Below are 22,594 nucleotides of genomic sequence, written 5' to 3' on the forward strand. Positions count from 1 at the left end.
TATTTGGAGACAAATGGGGCGGGTCTGTGTGTTTGTTTCGCCAAAACAATGGAGATTAGAGCTGGGATTCATGTTTCAATCTGAAAAATTAGAATACTCTCAAGCTAGGGAGAGCACATATTCCTGGGAAGAAACAAATTATTAGGGCAATGCAGAAACAAAACTTTCTTCAGAGGGAAAGCACAAATCCAAACCTCCCTTGTTTTCCTCAGTGTTTAAGTAAAGTGCAGTCTTAAAAGGACAAAATCAAACACATTTTGGGTTCATAAGGGAGGGTACTGAGTGGGAAATTTATGCAAAACCAAAAAATGAACCATGAAAATACGAGTCTCTTCACCACCATGCCAGAATTAGAGTCAAAACAGAAACTTGACACCATATTCACTAAATAAACTTCAAACTTAGTCTAAGATTAGAAAATTACACCTTCAACTCTCCATTCCTAGCACAGATCTATACACATGTTCAAGAAAAACCATGACAGACCAATATCATTGATAGCGTACCTCTCAGACATCTCCAAAAATTAAGTACTCAGTTATCAAAGTATTGTTTAAGACAGTGCATGGGGAATCCTTCAACAGAAGAAGAATTTGGAGTTGTTAAAAGCTCACATCAGACAATCATAACTGAGTTTAAATTTGCAGTTGTTAAATTTTAATAAACAAAGATGAAAACAAAACTCTTACCATCAGATAGCTTGGTAGATTGCATTGCCAGCCACCTGGAAGCATAAAGATAAATAAAGTGGCAGGACCATCTTCATATTTGTGGTCTTTACGTTCTATATGGCTTGAAGATAAATAAAGTATGCTGCAATAGTGACCCTGGACAGAATGAGAAGTATCCAGATGATTATGAACCAAACAGATAGGAAGATATATACATATACAGGTTATGTCGGAAAAGATAATTATACTGAACAAAAAGATTATTTTATTAGGAATTTTAATCATATGTACAAGAGGCATGGTTCTCTGAATTGTAAAACTACAGCCAGGATACAATCTTTGCTAAAAATATATATCTGTAACTGTAAGACATTCTTGTACCTCAGACAAACGATCTTTACAGTCAAATTGACCAACTTAATACAGGAGAAAATCTAAAACATCCGAAAGTTTAACTTTAAAATCAACTTTTGAAGGAGTCTACAAAAGAATCTATATAACCTATGTGGTGCAGACGGCCACATCATCATCCTTGTAACTGGTCGTTTCTTGACAACAGCATTTATGTTTGTCAAACAGTATAATGAACAAGACTGTACAGAGAAAGCAACTTCAAACCATCATGTTTAAGTCTGAAAGATCATCCATTGGAATTTCAAGGCCCATAAAATCATGGTCTTGTAACCCATCCTCGTCAATGTTCAACCATGTACTTAGATCCTGCGCTTGACTACCTAAGTCATCGGTACCACCTAGGCAATCCATTTCAGGTATTTGCAGGCCAGATAAATCAATAGCTTCAGAATCATCCAATACATCCAAGCTGAACTCATTTTTCTCTTTGGCATTACTATTGATAATTTCACTTGACTTGGATAATGATGATTTTGGTTGATCTGACATTTTGCCAAGAAGGCCATTTACAGAGACAGACAGCTGAGTTGTCTTCTGCTTGGGCTTTGTTTTAGATTTCCTTTCTCCCTTAGCATTGGAGATTGCTGGTCGACCAATCTTATTCCCATTTCTAGGTAATACCTCTCTACCATGTCCTTTTCCCTCTCTGTCCCTCTCACTCCTCTTTCCCTTTGTACTGCTTGATAGGGAATTTCCAATGCCTGCCGAGGTACTTGCAGAAGTACCAGCAATGCCACCAACATCATCAAGTAGCAACTCCCTCTTTTTTACCCTGTTTGACCATATGTCTTCCTTATCTATAGACCGTTCAGACAAGCAATTTAGAGACGGAAGCAGATCAGATGAATTTGCATAGCTGTCCCCATTCTGGCCTATTCGTGATGTCAGAGGACTTGGCTGTGAACCCATGGAAGCTGCAGAAAAAGACCAAATAAGAAGATGAAAATATAACTTCTGCAGATTACAAAAACCCAAAAATAAATTTGATCCCACTTATCACTTGGGACTCAAACAACATGAATCCATAAAGACATGCAAGTTTCTAGCTTTTTTCAGAGAGAAGTTTCCAGCATTTTATCCAAGAGGCAGAAAAAATAATACCTGAAACTCGGCTGTTCAAATTACGGCTAGAGTTTTTGGCATATGGTTTTGTAGATTCATTATCTGTAGGAGTATCTGCTGGATGTGCACATCCAGAAATAAACATATCCCTGAATACAGGATCATTGAAGCAGCTGTTGCCTTCATCCTCATATTGATGACATCTTTCTAATGTATGTTTAACAAATGCCAATGCAGCTTGCTTGGCTAATTTGTTACTTGAACTCTTCCCCCCAGTTGCATGAGTACCCCGGCATGCCTATCAAACAAAATATCAGTATTGATCAGTCATCAAGAACAGAATTCTAATATTTTTCACGTAAGGTAATAGTTACATTTCTTTTTGACAAAAAAAAAGAAGAAAAGGAGCTCATAGTTTAAAATCGATAATCTTAAACGTAAATCGTGTAAAGAGAGCATGAGATGTTAGTACACAAGCCATAGCCCCTACTGCCATTCCCCTTCTTTACCTAACCACAGGACATCCCAAGTGAAAGCTTCTTGCTTGATAACTAGTATAACTAGGGAATTTATCATAATTAATAATGTCAAACACACGAATTTAAGTAACGTTGTTCCTACTATAGATCATAGATCTCAGGGTCAAAAAGAAAGGAATCATGCCATCTATTGCTATGAAAACAAAGGGAATGAATGACCAAGGTCTTGTTTATTTTGTATAGAGCAAACACCTGTTACCAGCTTAATGTACATATATTAGAGAGAGTACTGTAATAAAAAGGGTAACAGATGGTAGCATCCATGTACAAAAAATCTTTAGAAGTCATCAAAAAAGACATATCAATAAGGTTACCATGATGCACTTCATCTAAGAGCAGGTGATATTTCTACAAAATGTTTAACGTTCGGAACAATAATATCTCATCCAACAAAGGAAAGCATTAAGCCTTAACAATGCCCCCATTTCTTTCTTTCCAAATGACCTAAAAAATGCCAACAGAAGTTTTAAAGTCTCTTCCTATATTTACAACCCCTGAAGCCAACCAGTGTCCATATTTCATCTGTCACCATCCAAAACAAAGCACATGAAATTTCTTTTTTTTTTTTGGGAAATAAACAACAAAGCCCATGAAAAATTGAGAGAGGACAGAAATGTGGAACCTTCTGGCTCTAATACACCAGAGAAGGAGATTATTGGAGGATTATTTCCTTAAGAATACCCAAAAGGCAGCACCTTAGAATCACATTTCCACTTCAAGTTGTCCAATATTAGGACTCTACACCAAACAATCCCCAAACAAAGAAAGCAATATGGGGGATACCTGCTTTTCAAAATCTAGATCTAAGGGGATAAGCCACCTCATTATAAGATTGCAAGTCCTTGTAAAAGGGCTTTGCAGAGAACATACAATCCTCAGATAGAGGAGCATCATTCTGCATGGAACCCTACTCTAAAATCTGCCAGCAGGGCTAGGATCTCTTGATCTCATCCATGCCCTAGTTGTTAAGATTTCTGATCAACTTAATATTCCAACAATATTGCTTTGTATCTAGCACCATTAAGTTACCAATTATTGCTAACTACATCTGAACAAAGTCCTTCCAATTAGACTTAGCAAAGTTGTGGTGAAAGTGACGGGAGAGACCCACTTAGCCTTTTCAAGTAGAGAAATTCTTGATGCAATCTTAACGACTAACAAAATGGTTGGTGCAGTAAGTAAGAAGGGCAAAGGTGGTGTGCTGCATAAGTTCAATCCAGAGCAAGCATATGATCATGTTGACAGCAATTTCCTCATTTACTCATTGCAGCACATGGGATTCGGTAGTAAGCCATGTTGGTGGATTTGATGGTGCATCCTTGCAAACTCTGCCGCAGTACTGATTAACAAGGATCCCTCCCCTTTTTCCAGATCATCTAGAGGCTAGAGAGGCTACGTTGGATGGCCTAGTGTGGATAACAGGTAGAAATCCAACTTCAGTTAGCAGAGGACTCCTGCATGTTCTGCAAACCAGTACCAAGTTCCCTTCTCAACCTTTAACATCTGCTCCTTTACTTCCATGCAGTGTCAGGTCTGAGAATTAGTCCTGAAAAATCTAAAGTTGTTCTGATTGGAAAGGTGGCCCTCATTAATAACTGCAAAATACCTAGGGTGCCAGGTTACTGCTTTTCCCATCAAATGCCTTGGGTTATCTCAGATGCATTCTAACTTGTTTCCAAGCTGTATCTGCCCTTAGCATTAACCTTTCAAAGTCTGGACTTGTGAGATTGGGGATCGCGAATAATATTACTAATTTGGCAAGGTTATTAGGGTGTAAGGTTGTAGGATTACCAATTAAAAATCTAGGAATATCAATTGTGCTAATTATAAAGATGTGAGAGCATGGGACCTGGTAGTGGCAAGATTTGAGCGAAAACTGCTGGATGTAAAAAGAACCTACTTTCTAAGAGCGGACACCTAACATTTATTGTAGACACATTATCCAATCTATTGGTCTACTACATGTCCCTATTAACAATCCCAACGAGCATTGCTAAGAAGATGGAAGCAATTCAGTACAAGTTTTCATTGGGAGATTCAGAGGAGAAAAGGAAATACCACTTGGTGACATAAGAGGTGATTAAAAGACCATTAAAGCAGGGGGGACAGGGAGTGAGATCTGTAACGAAGACAGTCTAGCACTACAAGAGTAATGGATGCAGAGAGTCATGAAAGAAATGGGCATTACTAGGTCAAATTGGAAGGTGCTCTGGAAAAAGCTATACATGGGAAGAGATAAATTCCGAGTGTATCAAACGGAGAATCGGGAATGGGAAGAGAATTGGTTTCTGGAAGGATTTGTCGATTGAAGGCGGAGCGTTGAAAGATACATTTCCTTATATTTTTGCTATAACTAGATATAAAGATACTTCGGTTAAAGAAACCTATAGAGCTAAAGTAGGAGGAAGAATTGACATGTGGAGGTTTTGAGGAACCTCAACGATTGGGAAATTAAAGAATATGAACCACTCTTGAGTTTATTATGTTCCGTATCTCTCGATAAAAATACAATCAACCGACTTGGTTCCGTAAGCTCAACAAGGAACTTCACAATTGGCTCTTTTTGTAGATGTTTTGTAGAGGTTTTGAGGAACCTCAACGATTGGGAAATTAAAGAATATGAACCACTCTTGAGTTTATTATGTTCCGTATCTCTCGATAAAAATACGATCAACCGACTTGGTTCCGTAAGCTCAACAAGGAACTTCACAATTGGCTCTTTTTGTAGATATTTAACAAAAAGTGAGGTCACCGATAGCAATTTCCTGTTCAGAAAAATTTGGAAGATGAATACATCTCCCAGAATCCATTGGGAAGCACACACCTCCCGAGGTCGACAAGAATATGATCAATTGGTTTGGTTCCTTAGCTCAACAAGGAACTTCACAGTTGACCCTTTTAATGGATATTTAACAAAAGATGAGGCCACTAATAGCAATGTTCCGTTCAGGCAAATTTGGAGGGTGAATGCAACTCCCAGGATCACTTTGAAGTATGTCTTAGATGTATTCTAACCATAGATAAGTTGATGAGAAGAGGGAAGGTCATGGTAACTTGGTGCTGCTCATGTAAAGTGTGGAAGAGACCTGTGATCACATCCCACTTCGATGTCCCATAGTGTATAATTTATGAACAATTGCATATAGGATCTCGGGTTTAGTTGGATTATGGCAGGTGGTTTAAGATATGAATTTTGCGCCTGGACAGGTATCACTGGGAAGAGAAAACAATTGGGGCTAATGTCATTCGCAATTTTTTGAGTTTTATGGAAAGAAAGAAATAGGAGAACTTTTGATAGGGTGGAAGAGGATATTGATAAGATTCTAGCAACATGGTTTCAGACACTAGGTCAATTTGTAATGAACCAACCTTATTATACTCTATGGAAGACTTCAGAGATTTGATTGATATCATGATCGATTGAGAGTATTTCTATACATAGGTTTGCACCCCTTTGGTGTTTATAATTAATGAAAATTTATACTTTTAATAAAAAAGAAAAAGACTCTTAGTTCCAAAAGTGCTAAGAAAAGGATTTGAGATTTGGATATCTCCAGTAAAATGGAGAAGAGGCTGGCGGGTTGGAGAAGAAACCATCCTAATGGTTGCAAACATATGGTACTATCTCCAATCTGATGATATATTATGTCTCCTTTCCTCATGTCTTCAAGCGTGGCCAATAGATTGGATAAACTGCAGAGGCACTTTCACTTGGGCAATGTGGAGGATAAGAGGAGATTCCATTTAGTGAATTGGAGGACTATCAACCAGCCTATTTCTAGTTGGGTGCGTGGGCACATTTGTCTAATAGGCTCCTAAGCCAAACGGTTATGGAAGATTGTTATCCACACTCATCATGGACTATAGGATGGGGTGTGAATGACAAGTATTCCAAGGATGCCTGTGGCACTAGTTTGTGGAGAAGCATTATAAATGGTCATAACAAAAAAACTTGGGATGTGTGTGGTGTGGTAACCATCCTTGCAAAGTCTCACTTTCCTAACATATTTTCTCTTGCCAGACACAAAGACACCAAAGTTGGGAATCGGCTTTTAGTTGATGGAAGGGAGAGGATGTGGCAGATTTCCATCATCCATAACCTTAATGATTAGGAGGTAAAGGATACACGTAATTTCTGATTCCAGTTAGGGATGTTCTCTACACAACATAATAGTAATGAATTCAGTCTGGAAGCTCATCTATAAAGGAAATTTCTTCGTCAAAATCTCTCTATTAAGATGTTAGTTCATGATAATCTTATCCTTGACATGTTTCCTTGAGAACCCCTCTAGAAATGCATAGCCTTTCCTTAGTGACCCTAGGGAAAGGTTATGGGTAAAGAAAGAGAGGCATTTGTGTAGTCAGTCAATCCCCCCTTTGTCTTTGCGAAAATGAATTCCCCAACCACCTCCTTCTATGATGCCTAGAGGGGAGAAGGTTATGGGATTTAGTTACTAGCTTGATGGGCATTTATTGGATTTGAGTGACTCTGGTTTTCTTTGAATTACTTGCCTGCAATGGTATCCAGATTGACAATGAGGAAGAAGTTGATTGCCCTAGCCCCTCACTCTATTTTCCAAACCATTTGGAGAGTGTAATAGAAAAGTTTTTTATGGTCTTGGATCTAACTTTTCTATGACCAGAGATTGTTGGTTCCAGAATTTGTGCAATTTGTGCACAGGTCATGCTCTTCAAATGGAGAAGATCTTGCAGACCTTTTAGACATTTTGTTGATCCATGTGGAAAAGAATGTTGGTCAGCCATATATTAACCTTAATAACATAAAATCTATATTTTCAAAACCAGAATGAATCTGTATCTTTCCTGATTACATTGAAATAGTCTTTCCTAAATTAATGGAATTCTATGTTTTAGGTGATGAATTTAGGAAATTCATCATTCTCCTTAAGTCTACATGCTGTATAAATTCCTTGTATATTCTTCATAGTAAAGCGAATATTTTTTCCCAATTTTCCTCAATCCTTTACTGCAAATATTCTTGCTTTTGTACTTGTTGGGTGGCCCGCTCTTGCTGCCTTTTGTCTCGACTATATTTTTTCTCCTAAAAGAAGCTACCAATTACTGATTCCTGATCAATTGTGAGATTAAAGATATTTACTGTCATACCACCAATCCATCAAAAAGTTCAATAGATGACTATTGCAAACTTTGAACTTCAAAAAAGCAGTAACCAAATACCAGTCCTTGGTAATCCACTTCCATAAACTGGTTCATAAGGTTGTCTAGTGCAGCTGGACCTCCATCCCCAATAAAGATTTACTATTACTCATTTATCTAATAGCAAGACCCCCACGCATCAAAAGGCAGTGTATCAGGACCAGATGGTAGAGCCTTCTTCAAATCACCAAGAATTGTATTCCAAGGCAGAGCCAAGTATTCAAAAGGCAGCATGCAACTTTTTTTTTTTTGTCTAACTCACCAATCTCCTTTTGTCAAATCCTTTTTTTAATTTTAGCTTTATGCCAAGCATAACAGTTTCTATACTGTGATTAAATTCATTACAAGAACAATCTTTCACACCACTTTATAGCAAGTGTAACCTTCAAAACCCGCCTCTGTCGGGACCAGTCATGACAGTAAGTGCCTCAGGTGTCAGCGGGAACCTTGAGGTATTAACAGAGGAGATACCTGGTTTATTGGTTTGGAATTTTTAAATTTGGTGGTTCATATTCCTTATCTTTTTATTATTACATGCAGTTTCCACATTCTGTTTCTTCTGTTCTTTTCCTCTTGTTTTCTCAGATAGCATGATACATACTGCAGGAATGATAAGTCTAATCATCATCTCAAAATTTACAATGAAAAATGGAAGAGAATAAGAAATGTAGTACTTCTCCTTTCTTTTCCTCTCTAAAACTCACTGTTCTTCATTTTTCCTTAGACTCCCCTCTCTTGCAATCACTTTCTTCATCCTTACAATCTTCAATCTGCTAAATGGGAATGTCTAAGGATCCAACATCCTCCTCTCACCCCTCACCAAAACCCCACACCTTAAACTACTTGTTCTAAAACGAGAATGGTTGTTATATGTGCAAGAAAGCTGCTGAATCTTACAATTACACTCTTCTTTGGTGTCCGGTGGCATATAACATTTGAACTATGGTATACGGTCTGCTGGAGATTTACTGGGTTATTGTGGGTATAGCCAAAGATGACCTATGGGCTTGGGATGAGATTTGCATAAAAAAGAAATTTTTAGATCTTACTTCTTTTAACTTCTTTAGGATAGTGTGGAAAGAGATGAACAATAGAGCATTTGAAGGGTGTGAAAGGGAAATGGCCAGAATTAGAGATAGGAGAAAACATGTTCTTGGGTCTTTAATTTTGAATCATGACATCTATAGGTGGGAGGATTTGGGAATGTCATTGATTTATTAACTGACTTATAAATACTTTGTAAATGGGTGGCACCACCTTGACAACAATGGTGAAGGGCCCCTTCTGGTTCCATATAGATTCAAACACAAATGTAATGATATGAAGTTACACGGAAAAGGATCTTTTGAAGTAGGTCTGACGCCAAGTCTTCGAACTCTATAAACACTGAAAATCAGTCAATGCAAGAAAGAAGAGGTTTTGCCCTAAGTCGAACCAGGTCTAGGTGCTCCCAAGCAAAAGGCAAATCCAAGAATTTAAGCCTATCCACTACCTCCCTCAATTCTTTGGAATAAACCCTATAAAAACTGTCACTTGACCTCTTATTCTCAAACAGCCCTAATCTAAAGTTACGACCAATGGCCCAAGGCAAATGGCTTTGTTGATGCTTACCATAATCCAGATCATCAAATAGCAAATATCTACCAAGGAGGAAAATTGTTGTCAATGGCTGTCCTTTGTGCCTTAAGAGTGGGAATCCCCCAACCACCTGCTTTCGGGCTTGAAGCATAGAAAGTTGTGGGTTCTGGTTTGAGACTCCTCAATATGTCATAGGCTGTTTCCAACATGGCTGTGAACACAATTTGGCCTTCTTTATTTCTTTTAGAGAGAAGAGAAAGCTCTAAATTTATAACAACTCCATTCCCTCACGAGCCAAAAATATGGAAGTATTGCCTTATAGTAACTAATTTTTTTCTGGAGAGAAAAATATCATCTATTCACAAGCATCACAGGGATACAGCCCGCACACGAATTTACATATCAAGTATAAAACCTATAAGGCTCCCAAGATCCTCACAAGAGTAAAGAGAATGACCCCTAATTAAAAAACCTTCGAGTCTGGAACCAACTGCTTTTGAATTTACCAAAATCAGATTCAGTCCTTTCAAAAACTCTCATATTTCTTTCCTTCCAGATAACCTAAATTATAGCCAAAGGAATAAGACTTGAAGACCTCTTATCCCTAAGGCTCCATTCCACACCCTAGTCTCATCTTTCATAAAATTAGTCATCACCCAATTGATACCGAACAGACTATAGGCTAAGGTCCACAAATGATAAGGCAAGAGGACACCACAACAAGATATGATTACATGACTATGAATCTCTTTTGCGCAGCAATGCACAAGTAGCAGCTATTTATTTACAAATATTCTTCCCCTCCCCGTCAACTTATCCAAGGTTAAGAATCTCTTCAAAAAGGATTTAAAGCATATGAGATGGCTCACAAGTCAAAGAGACCAACTCCATTCCCTCTCTTTGTTAACAATCTCTTCAAGTTATTCTCTGACTTTTGTCTTCTGTTTACTTGTCCTAGTCCCTCTCTTTGTTATCCTCACCCACTCTCAAACCTACTTCCACAACAATCCCCCATAAAATATACCTTAAAGAGACCACGCCTGCATACTTCTGGTAACAGTACTTGGCTATAATGTGCATGACTACGAGACAGCAGCTGGATGAGTATAGGCAACCCATCCACCACACCCATCCCACCAACCCAATAATAACCTTTCCCATACTCAAGACTGGTTATAAGGGAGTAAAACCCATCACCGGTCTCACCCCACTTATAAGCATTAAATTATTAAGCAAATATAAATTATCTAAATTATTTTCTCCTTAAACAACCTAAAATACAAGTTAAACAGAGGAAAACCTAAAATTTAACAAAAACATCTAAATCCAAACTTAAAACATAAATATTATCCCAAAAAATATATGTAATATATTAAGGGTATTTTAAATATTTATTTTCACCATATGCATAAAAATTCTTTGCCACAAATATGCTCCATGCCCGTGTGGATAAAGTTTATATTACCCGTATCCATACCCATACCCATACCCGTATCCATACCCATACCCATACCCAGACCCATACCCAAACCCTTATCTCCATCCACTCTTTTACCCATTTCACATGCCACATCAGGGATAGGACTCCTTATGCATCATATAATTATCAATTTGAAATCCTAATAAAGAGAGAGGATAACTGAACAATAAGGAACTTACCATATACTTTTCATAAGCCATGCTAACAAGTTTGTCATAAGCACGTTGATCAAACTCCCTACAGAAACAGAATGCATATGTTAACACCATGGTCTAGGGAAAAAAGATTCAGGTACTAATTTTTTTAAAAACTAAAGTGGGTTCATTACTTCTCTTGAATATCTTTCAATTCTAAAGCACGAACTAATAAAGTGTTTATTAAGCCATTCTTCTTGTAGACCTGTTAAATAAACAAACAAACCCATAAGAGGATACTCCATCTGAACAGAATTTACTTCATCCTAAAGCAAAAAATACAACTTTTTCTTGAAATGGATTAAATTTACAGAAAATTCCATGAGAACCATAAGTGAGTTAAGGAATCAAAATTAACATGCTAAAGAAAGAAAATCTTTGATTTCATGTTTTCAAAGAGGCTGTCATCTTGCTGTCAGAATACCTGTTCATGGTACTTCTCCTCTAGTTTACAGATGTCCTCACTGATTGCTTCATCCTCTGTCTGCATTATATCAGACTGCAGAAAAAGGAATTAAAAAAATCAAAACATTTCAACAGATCGGGGGAAACAATCTCAAGGACAGAGAGAATCATACTGAGCTACACCTTCCCCCAAAACTCTTCTTCAGATAACAGGGAAAATGTGAAAAGGAGAAACAGAAATAAAAGAAAGTGACAAGGAGAGAAGACTCTAAGTCTCCATGTACCATTTAACAAACTCGATAGCAAATATAGGAAAATAAAAAGAGAGATGGCCAGCACAAGGATATCCAAAAGGTTAGCATACCATTGGTTCTAAGAAAATTCCAATGCTTTGAGCCTCAAGAAAAATTTTCTCATTTATCTGCATAGTGTCATACTGAAGTTCTGAAGAAACTACTGAAGGTACCAATGCCTGGTTTGAAAACATGCCATTTGAATTAATTCCTTTGTTTGGAATTCCTAATTCATCAATTTCAGATTCCTCGTCATCCATTCTCCCAGTCGTCCTATAACCATTAAAAGTGGTGTGCCTAGCAGACTCAAAATCAACTATATGGTTTGAACCATTAGATTCAATTACTGGATCCAGCTCAAAGCCAGTTCCATAACCATCATATTTGACATCGTCGCTTCCACAACTACAATCTTCCTGTGGAATTAAAGCTGCAAGAAATCTCTGATAAAGGGAAACTGCATTAGGATCTCCTCTGCTGGGTAATAACTCTTCTGTAAGCAGTTCACCACTCCCTTCTTCGGTGACAAGCCCCATGTCCGCTTCATGCTCATATCCATTAGGGACACTACCACAACCAGCTATATTTGAGTGAATAGGCTTTGGCACTGGTGCAGTATATTCAGGACTTCCCTGAAAATTTTGTAAAAGATGAAGAGTATTAGGGAAAATTATCCCACACCAAGTTTTGGAGGAATAGTTCCATTTATCAATAAACTTGGTCCTTGTCTCAATTCCAAGAATATCAACACAGGTCTAGCAACTCATAGACAAGCATTAATGACCTATAATAGACATGGATATGATATCCTATAATAAACTGGCCTTGATTATCTCCTTTTCTCCTCTTCTTTCCTATTAAAAAGAAAAAACTAAATTTCTTTGGTAAAATTTCAGGTAATTAAGCATAATTACCACAGGCATCAGAGACCTATCCGTTCCTTAGCCAAAATCAAGGATCTCTTTAAACAGTTTTAGCAGCCAGGAAAACACAATCATTGTCCATAAAATTTTTTTGAGATAAATCTTAATCCATAAATACTGGAGAATCTAAGTGTTGCATACCTTCTCACCACACAAAGCTTGGCCAAAATAACTTTTCTTGAGAGAGAGAGAAAGAGAGAGAGAGGGAGCGAGGGAGAAAGAGGAATGGGTGAAGTATAGAGGTTAACATAATAATATCTGATATTACTGAAAACCAAAATAGATGACCTGTTGCTTCAAAAATGTTATGTCTACATCAGATATGAGGCCAAAATATGGTTCCATACGTCTCCAAAATGGGCTGGAAAAGGCATGAGCTGCAATGATGAAAGCTTAATTAATCCACCAAATGCAAAATTTAGTCATCGAAATAATAACAAGATATCCAGTGATAATATTACCTGCACTGATGATGGCACTCACAGCAGCCAGTAGCTCTTCATGCCCATCAGCTGAACCAACTGAAAAAAGAGAACCAAATTTTAAGAGGCAAGCCACAACCAGGGTTTCAAAAAAGTTATATTTAACAAGAACTACCAAGAAAGTCCATGGTTGCATTTGCTGCTGCATGCTTTACACGAGTATAAGCCTTGCGGTCAGAAAGTTTCCTAGTTGGAGGACGACCTGCCTTGCTGAGTAAAACAATACGATGAAAACATGAGTTTCCAATGAAGTGATACAGAAGATAAATGCTAGGATAAGATGATTAACCTTTCTGTCTTATCAAAACCAAGCCTCATGCTACGAAGTTGTTTCGCTGTTCCAACATTACCAAGCTTATCAACAGTCATTGGCATGAGAGACCTTGTGGAGGTGAAACCACGCCCTGTCCTCCCTTGCCTGCGCACACCATCTCCAAGCTCTTCCCCAGCAGCCAGTTTATTCTTTCTTGATGGAAGAACCAGAGTGGACATCTTTTGAATGTTATGAACAGCTTTCTCATCTATATCATCAGACTTTTTACCTTTATCTTTGGATTTAATTTCAGCAGCTCCAGACTCTTCACTTTCAGATAATGTTGCTGAAGAGAAGGTATCGCCTTTTAGTTTAACTTGTTGAGGAGAATTCCCAGCCAAACGTTTTGGAAATCCCAATCCAAGGTCATTGCCAGCAGCATCAGATACAGTATCCACGGAATGAGATTCATCATGACTTGAAACTATAGGAACAAAATTTGTTCTTCTAGCAATACGGGAGATCTTCTGTGGTCTTTGACTAGCCCAGTGGGCAACAGGTGGTGATGAAGATCTATTTGATGCTGTACGCTTGCGGTTACTAACTCCACCAGCAGCAGGTGGCTTGTTTGTGCAATTAGAAATCTCCCAATCACCAGGAGCAGTTGCTCTATGGAGAATTGGAGAGAGCTTAGGTGCAACACCTGAACCTGATCTTGGACCCCGAACAGATGCATTCAGTTTTGTGTTAGAAGTAGGACTAGCAGAATTAAATTCATCACGAACATTTGCCCTGATCAATGCACAGTGAAGAAAACAACGTGTGAAATGCATGATTGGATAAAAATTATAAAAACAGCTGGAAACAAGGATGCACTAAAAATATTCTGATCAAAATATTGTCAATAAGCCTCTATAAAAGGAAACGTGAAAGGTATTCTTTTTTCTTTTTCAATTATAGACAAGAAAGGTATTCTTCAGAACAACAAATATCTAAAATTGAGAGAAAAAGATGTCCAAAGATTAAATAACAAATATGGTTTGTGCTTCTCGATTGTATGCATACTTATTAACAGCCCTGAGGTGACCTCTTTCCTTTTCTGAACCACCAGGACAATCTCTCTTATCACTGAGAAGGGAACTGTTGTCCATATCTGCCCTAGGGTTGGAGGAACGCACAGTCAAACCTGTCTGTTGCAAGATACCATCTGATTTCCCAACTCCAACAGTTCCGTTAGCAACTGCAAACCTACATTGAGTGCACATTTCCAACTTATAGTAGAAGATTTTGAAACATAACCACAGAAAAAATTTATGAAAGATGTTCAGTTATTAAATTCAAAGAATTTAAGACAAATGAAAAACCGCGAAGCTCCTTAATGCATAAATTTGGTTACTGATTCAAGAAGAGTTTACTTCACGCTCACAGGAAAAAGCCCTTGTATACAATTTGACGTATCAGGTGTGATACTCGAAGGAAACTACAAATTTAAAATTATTCAGTTTTTACTGTCAAAAAACTCAAATAGTATGGTTTTATGCATTGCAGCGTAAATAAACATATATGACTTGAATCTTGAATTTTAATATTCTTCACTGAGAAGTTTTCCTAAACATGATCGTCAAGGCTAGCCCATATAACATTGACAATGTGCAAGATGAGAAAAATTATAGAGAACAGAGTAAATATGAAAGAACTAAAAAATCTAACCAATAATGCACAAAGATATGCAACTCATAACTTTTACAATCTATCTATTGAATGCCGATCTATTTGTATAAACACAAAGGAAACTGCAATCAGGAAAACCTAATACTCATGGTAGTGAAGGTTACCTTTGATTTAAATTTTCCCCAAAAACAGGAATCAAAAGAGCAAACACTTGAAGAAGCCACTATCAGGTTACAGATTAGAAGAGACAAAAAGGTATTTGACCAAGAAACTGCAGAGTATATCTTTCTCTTTCATTGACAATCGTCCTCTATCCTATAGGCCTCTCATTAAAAGGCTTGAAATATCAACGTATTTGGTAAACAGCGAAACATGTGCTGGAACTTCTACATCTACTCCTTCCTATCTCATATTTGCTTTAAATCTTACCCACAAAAAATATTTCCAGAAAAGCATATAATTTTCTGAAAGTGGAATAAAAAATTTATTCCTCTCTTTTTTTCTACAATACCCTTTAAATTATTTTATAATATCAAGAATACCAATTAACAGAAAGAAAATCAGAGGAATGAAGGCCCAACATGAATGTAGGGTACAATGCAGAAGCAAGAAACCAAGTTTGTGAACTCGGCAGGCAGCGTATTTCATATGGGAGAATATGTAGGATTTTTTCTTTTCATTTGATCAGAGACAACTAATGAAGGAAGAGTTATTGGATTGCCGAAGCAAATATTTTTACTGTTAAGATATATGCCCGATTATTATCATGACAGCAACACATTGATAAGGTATGTTGCATACAAAATTCATTAGACTTGAAGCTGAAAGAGGTAGGATGTTTTAAGAAGATAATGCTGATGAGGGAGGATGGAGAGACGATTAGAGTATTTTTCAAGAGCAAATAGAAGTTAAAAGTTCCAAGCAGGGGCCAAAGTACCTTACATTTCTCACGCAGCACTCTAATAAGCAAACAAATATATAAATATACATACATGTCTAGTGGCACCTTAATAAATATTGAAGAAAAAGATATTAAATAGTCACAATACATATTTGATAACTCATACCTGAATCCATGGGAGTCACTACTTAACCTTGAGCGATTATCATTAACAGGTCTTTGCTGCATTCCTTGTTTAGATTCCCGGTAGCCATCAACATGTTTGCTTGATGCCATACTTGGGGAACCATCTGCTTTTATCCCAGAACGTTTTTTCTTCATTTTCGCCTTTTCCCAACCATCAACTCCAACAGATAAAGTTCTATCCTCACCCTGGACAGCACCACTATTTGCTAGCCTTGAAATGTCTCTATCCAAAACACCAGCCGGCTTGACAAGAGAATTATTTCGTACATCCATCTAGTTTTATTTAATGCAAGTATCAGCTTCTTTCCGAGAGATAATGAAGCAGGAATTCGCATGTACAGTGAAACAAATTTCAAAACTTTATGTGATGAAGAATAGAACACTATGTCACCAACATGTACTCCTATTGTTCATATATAACTATTAATTCAAGCAAACATATAGCAGATGCAGCAAGTATTGAAATAAAAATCATCAACCACTCCTCCCAACCCAACTGAGGAAAAATAGAGAAAAGTAAGAAAACCATCAGATTTTAATAGAAGTAAGCTTCCATGTCAAACAGAGTGAAACCACTAGGAACAACAGAGAAATAAGGATTTCAATATAACAAAAAAGGGGGCATTTTCTGGTCATTGACAAGCAACATGAAGCAGAAAGAAAAACCGGAAGAAAAAAGTCAGACATTGTTGAGTCCAAGAACCAATACATAATGATAAACTTGCACAAACGAATTTAATTGTATATACAGACAGAGTACTAAAATGAAGGATTATTTATTAATAAAGAGCAAGAAAGCACAGAAAGTAGCAACAAGATAAATCTACCATAGAAGTTCGAGTGCGTTTGTTTGGAACAACATTTTTGGTCCGTTCTTCTGACTTTGGCTGCTCAACGTCAAATCCACTATTCATGACATGACTCTGAATTCCCATCTTACTAAGGCCTGGCCCCGAGACTGACCGATCACTTGATACTAAGGCTCCTGATCGCTCATTGGAAAAACCTTCCAATCTAGATCTCTTTTTTGATGGAATACTTGGAAAGAACTTGTTAAATACAGACAAGGCCTCGTTAAAAATTTTAATACGCTCCCTGTATAAAATAAAGTTAATAACTAATTTTGAACTCCAATGTTAATCAGAAAATACCCAAAAAAAATACCTTGCTTTCACAACACTGTCACGTAGACCATTCTTCATTCTTTTGATCTCCTCTGGTTTAGGAGATTGCAGCAGCTTGCCTTTTGATGATCCTGTTGGAGAATCATCTGTCGAAATGCCAAGAGCAATGTTCACATGTTGTTTGAATTCCACCTGACGATTAGATTTGTGATGAGCAGCGACCTCCTTGGGATCAAACCGCAAGCACTGGAAGAAATTTCTTGACATGTTTGGAAGAGAAGCAAGGATTGGATTCTCCACGCTCTCACGAAAGCTACCTGATCTTTCTAGCTGAACAGCTAAGTGGGCTCCACGCTGGCCAGGGGCGTATAGAGGCCTATCTGGGCTACCAGAAGAAATGCCAAACTTGCTAGATGTCGACATGGAATCAATTCTTGTGCATCCGCTTTGTTAGAAACCCAATAAATGCAGTGGTGCATGACAAACTTGTCAGACAACAACACATAAAGGTGAACTTCAAACTCCAAAATAATTGATAGTAAATACACCTGCAGATGAAAAGCTTAAATTTATCGGAATTCATATTTTTTTACTTGATGGTAATACAAGAAAATAAGACAAAAAAACACAAACAGGGCCTAAAATCTCATTGTGACTACAAGTAAAATCAGAAAGCTTGAGCATTAAACCAAACAGAGATCTACAATTAACTAAGCTCCACAAATTCCTCGTACCACTAGCAAATCCTTGTGATCTTAATGCTGTACTATGGTTTCAACATATTTTACAACCACATTTGTAGTATGTATTATTCAATTAGAGATGATATTAGCTTCAAAAAATGGCCATCTGTTAGGGCCTAATTGGGTAGTTGTAGGATCCATTTTGGAATAAATTAAAATGTGCACTGGTAGACCAGGGTAGGAGTAAGGTTAGAGATCCATATGGAAAGAGTGAAACGCTTTTAACAGGGTGGAACTTCCTTTTACATAGGGTTAAGAAATTTTGAATGTACCCCCTTAATTCTAGGATTCCTGGTCACACTCATAGATCTTGTTTCTTGTTTGTAAGTTTATTTGAATCCTGATGGCGCACTCTTAGAGGGTTGTGAATTTGTTCTTTTCTCTACAAAAGATGGAGAATATATTACGCAAACTATAACTAAATTACATGACAGACACAAAAAAACTGCATTCAGAATAGCTGCTATCAATATTTTCCAAACACTACGTATATAAACAACTATGCATTGAGACAAAATTTTTCTACTAATCCACACATGGATAGATTAGGACTCGAACATATGAACAACCTATGAAGTAATCCAATTTCCAAAACATCATTTGTGGTTGACTCATTCTCAAATTTACCTAGTCACAAACACAAAGAGAAGTTATCGATCAAAAACAAGGAGCCTATTAAAGAAAACTATAACCAGTTTAATTTGAAGACAAAATGACAATTTTTATTCCATAAATTCCAAAGATACTCTATTGATACCGGATTTATTGCGGTTTGCCAACTGTCAATCGATAAAAGCTGCATTGCTACTTTAATTTTTCCTCCTTTTAGATTTTTTTTTTCTTTTTCTAGAAGGACAAGATTGCAGCTGCCTCCAAGTTCACTTCCTCAGTTCATTTAATTCTAGGCTAAAGTTGCAGTCAGCGACTTTTCAACACAACATTTGTCTACATTCCTTCAATTAAAGGTTGTTTACATTCATGATCACTGACTTTTTATGAAATTGGATGGTCAGTTGTATAGAGCTACAGGTGCTTTAACTAAACAAAAACTCCCTCTCCCGTAGATTTCCGCAGCACTTATTAATCTCACTTGGATAAACAAAACAACCGAAAATCAAACATAAAAGTAATCGGCAGAATTAAGAAAATAAAAAATAAAAACAAAGCAAACCCTAGAAACTGAATCAGCAGGAAGCTTACAAAAACAAACTTGAATCCTTTTTGAATTAGCAATATCAGAAAGAAAAACTTAAAAAGAAAACCCTAAAACTTGAATCAAGTTGAATTCGAAGAGAAAGATATACCTTTGAATCGCGAGCAAGAAAAAAATGGAGAGGCGGTTTGAAGGAGATATAAGATGAAAGTGAATTTGGTGATTGCAAGGGGAGTTGAAATTGGATTATTGGAAGGAGTTTCGAGGTGGAAATCGAAATCCCGAGGTTCGTACAAAGCCATGGAGGTGGAAGCGCCCAGTGTTTTGATCGGAAATGGAATTTGCCATTGTTAAAAGACTATTGTGCCCATGTTTTATAGAGTAAAAAAATAAAATAGGGGTAGTAGAGCAAGGGTGTTTATGGAAGAAGAAAAAAGTGCTGAGCCGGCTTCAAACAACAGCTCATGGTTTGGCGAGTGAGGAATATCAAATATGGTTTTGTTTGAAGTGGATAAACCAGATAACTACTAACGAGATATTCAGTTCTAAGACCCAAGCACTCTTTTTATACTATTATGTATATATATATATATATATATATATATTATATATAACGTCCTAAATGGAAATTTTTTTTTTTTTTTTTTAAATAAATAATATATATCAACGTTATTTAATAATCTCAACAAAATATAATTCTTCCTAGAAAAAAAAGGTTTATAACTAAAAAGTTATTTGAAATAACAAATTGTCGCCTTTAATCAATACAGTAGAATTGAATGAAATTTGCTCAAACACAAAATGAATTTAAATTCAAACAAGTGTTATTTGATTTTCTTATGATTATGACTTCTGTTTCTAATGTAAATAATATTTTTTTATAACAAATTTAAATATAAAAGATCATTAAATTACTAAAGTTTACTTATAATAATAAAGTAATTTTTGAATTAAATGCACAATAATAAATTTATTGATTTGTAATATAATTTTTTAATTATTACGAATTCAAATAAGTTGTTAAGAGTTACATTTCATTCTTATTTAATTTTTATATTTTAATTATTTATTACATCAAATTTAATTATAACTTACACCTAATGTTTAATTACTGAATCAAATTTGTATTCAATTTTAAAAATCATGAATTTAAACTTATACATGAGTTATGAAAGTATCTAACTTTATAAATATATATATATATATATATTTTCTCATTGTTTTTAATTTAATAATTTTTATAAGTTTAATAATAAATTTAACCCTACCAATCACAATAAAAGATATTTTTAGCTCATAAAGTAAAAACTTTTAATTCTATTGATTGTTGTTTTATTTATATTTTATTGATTGTAGAACTAAACTACTTTAGTTTTGCCCCACGGTTCAAGCTCTCTTGAAGGATTAACAAGATCGTAATGCATCTATATATACACACACACACACACACACACATGTATAGTTTGATATTAATGTTACAATCTAAAACCACTTTATCAAAAAACCATTAATTATTGTTAAAATCAACTTAATTATTTTTTAATTTATATACTTCAACTATATATCTGATTAATATGATAAAATAAATAAATATACTCATGACATATATTTAATTTAAATAAGATTAACATATAACTAGAGTAATTAATACATACTTTTATATTATACCTTTAATTATCACACTGTCCTTTCATTTCATTCATTTATAGGTACACTGTATCACATAAATATAAAATAGCATAATTCTATATTTGTTTACATTCTCATTCCATGCACATTAAATGAAGTTTTTTTAAAAGAAGAAACATTGATAAATTAAGTGACATGCCACAAGTCTCCAAAAGCTAAAGAGAAATTTAAAGTCCAAAAAACTAAATCAACATTAATGGAAGTCACCATTTATGTCTCTTTATTGTTTGGGGTGATTTTGAGTTTGATCTTGATTCTCCTATTCTAAAAATAATGAATTTGAATGAATTATACGTGCTCAATAAAAATAATTTAATACTTTAATCTACATAATTTGATATAGTATATTTAATATTTCTTTAAGTTTCATCTACACATGTCTGAAATTTTATATTATTAAGAACCTTTAAGTGAGATATCTAAGCTCAAATTATTTTAAATTATTACTCATTATTTTTATTCTTACACATTTTAGTCTTTTAATTTAATAATTTATGTTGTCGGTACAATTTAACATTTACGATTTTAGAATAGTTTTACTTTCACAGTTCACAGTAATAGTATAAACTTTCTACAATTTACCTGTAACGGTACAGTTAACTCTTATAGTTATGGTATAATAAAGTTTACTTTTTATAATCACAATTTATGGTACGATTAACACAGACATTTAGACTGTGATTTCATCGTACGATATCGTTTTAATCTCTATTAAAGAGAGCAATAGAGATCTTCGCTATCAATGTGGACCTGGTCACAGTTACAGTAGAATAGTACAATATGTTCATAAGATAGGGTACATTAATTGACTGAAACTGACCATACATGCACCCACCCATTGATGGACACATTCACCTCTCCATGAACACAATAACAATAACAGTACAATTGATTTTTCATCCACGCGATAAGGTTCACTATCACTTCAATCGAATATCAGCCACATGCATATGGTCAAATGGTTTTAAAGGTTTTACCACATTATATTGACTCATGACTCTTAAATATACACTTTACATCTACCTGTTTTCTCTTTATTCTATTTTTCAGTAGTACTTCATTAAAATTTATTATCACATGTTAATTTCAAAAGTATACTTAATTTTCTTTCCAAAGAATTATATTCATTTTATACTTGTTTTATGTTCTCAACTATTTACGTTTTAGTTTACTTGATCAAATTCATATTTAATTCTTAAATTGTAACGTCTCGTCTTCTTTTCTAAGAAGAGAGCATCACTATATGCATATAACCTAATTGTTTGCGCAGTATTATACTAAAATTTATAAGTCAATATCACATCCCTTATACAGAATTATCATTAATGAGGCTCACAAAAATCTTTAAATTACGTCCCTATAATATATCTAGATCTAATTTACAACCAAACTTCCAAAATTATTAAACGTTTGTTCAAAGTCTTTCTTTGATTTTAAACTTGCTACTAATCTAAACTAATCTACACTGGGAGAGGGGTGTGAATTAGGGTGAGCTTCATAAACTTAGTAAGAATAGGGCAGTGTCCAGAGAAAGATATGCAAACAAACAGTCATATATATTTGATAAAATAAATGCAGATTTTAGATTTTAAAAAATCCAATTTGAAAGATAATCATACTCATCATCAATTCCAAACATATTCATATTTAGATAC

The 22,594-nt window shown here is 35.5% G+C and overlaps 1 protein-coding gene across 2 annotated transcripts; it reads right to left on the bottom strand.

Moving 5' to 3' along the window:
* Nucleotides 1-913: 913 nt before the first annotated feature.
* On the bottom strand, nucleotides 914-19,793 carry LOC110817662 (uncharacterized). Of its 2 annotated transcripts, none has more exons than XM_088206808.1 (15): nucleotides 19,402-19,793; nucleotides 17,395-17,839; nucleotides 17,058-17,325; nucleotides 16,211-16,503; nucleotides 14,538-14,720; nucleotides 13,509-14,264; nucleotides 13,335-13,429; nucleotides 13,199-13,258; nucleotides 13,026-13,114; nucleotides 11,886-12,446; nucleotides 11,541-11,615; nucleotides 11,251-11,321; nucleotides 11,102-11,159; nucleotides 2,187-2,445; nucleotides 914-1,999 (listed from the first exon to the last, which is right to left on the bottom strand). In XM_088206808.1, the coding sequence occupies exons 2-15, from the start codon at nucleotides 17,775-17,777 to the stop codon at nucleotides 1,284-1,286; spliced, it is 3,867 nt and encodes a 1,288-aa protein (XP_088062934.1). In that variant the 5' UTR covers nucleotides 17,778-17,839; nucleotides 19,402-19,793; the 3' UTR covers nucleotides 914-1,283. The 2 variants fall into 2 exon arrangements, with proteins under 2 accessions (XP_088062934.1, XP_088062933.1); XM_088206807.1 differs by having other exon boundaries at nucleotides 17,395-17,902.
* Between the last annotated feature and the right edge of the window lie 2,801 nt (nucleotides 19,794-22,594).

This window comes from Carica papaya, chromosome 7 (genome assembly GCF_054855325.1).
Source record: "Carica papaya isolate Zhongbai chromosome 7, ASM5485532v1, whole genome shotgun sequence".
Taxonomy (NCBI): domain Eukaryota; kingdom Viridiplantae; phylum Streptophyta; class Magnoliopsida; order Brassicales; family Caricaceae; genus Carica; species Carica papaya.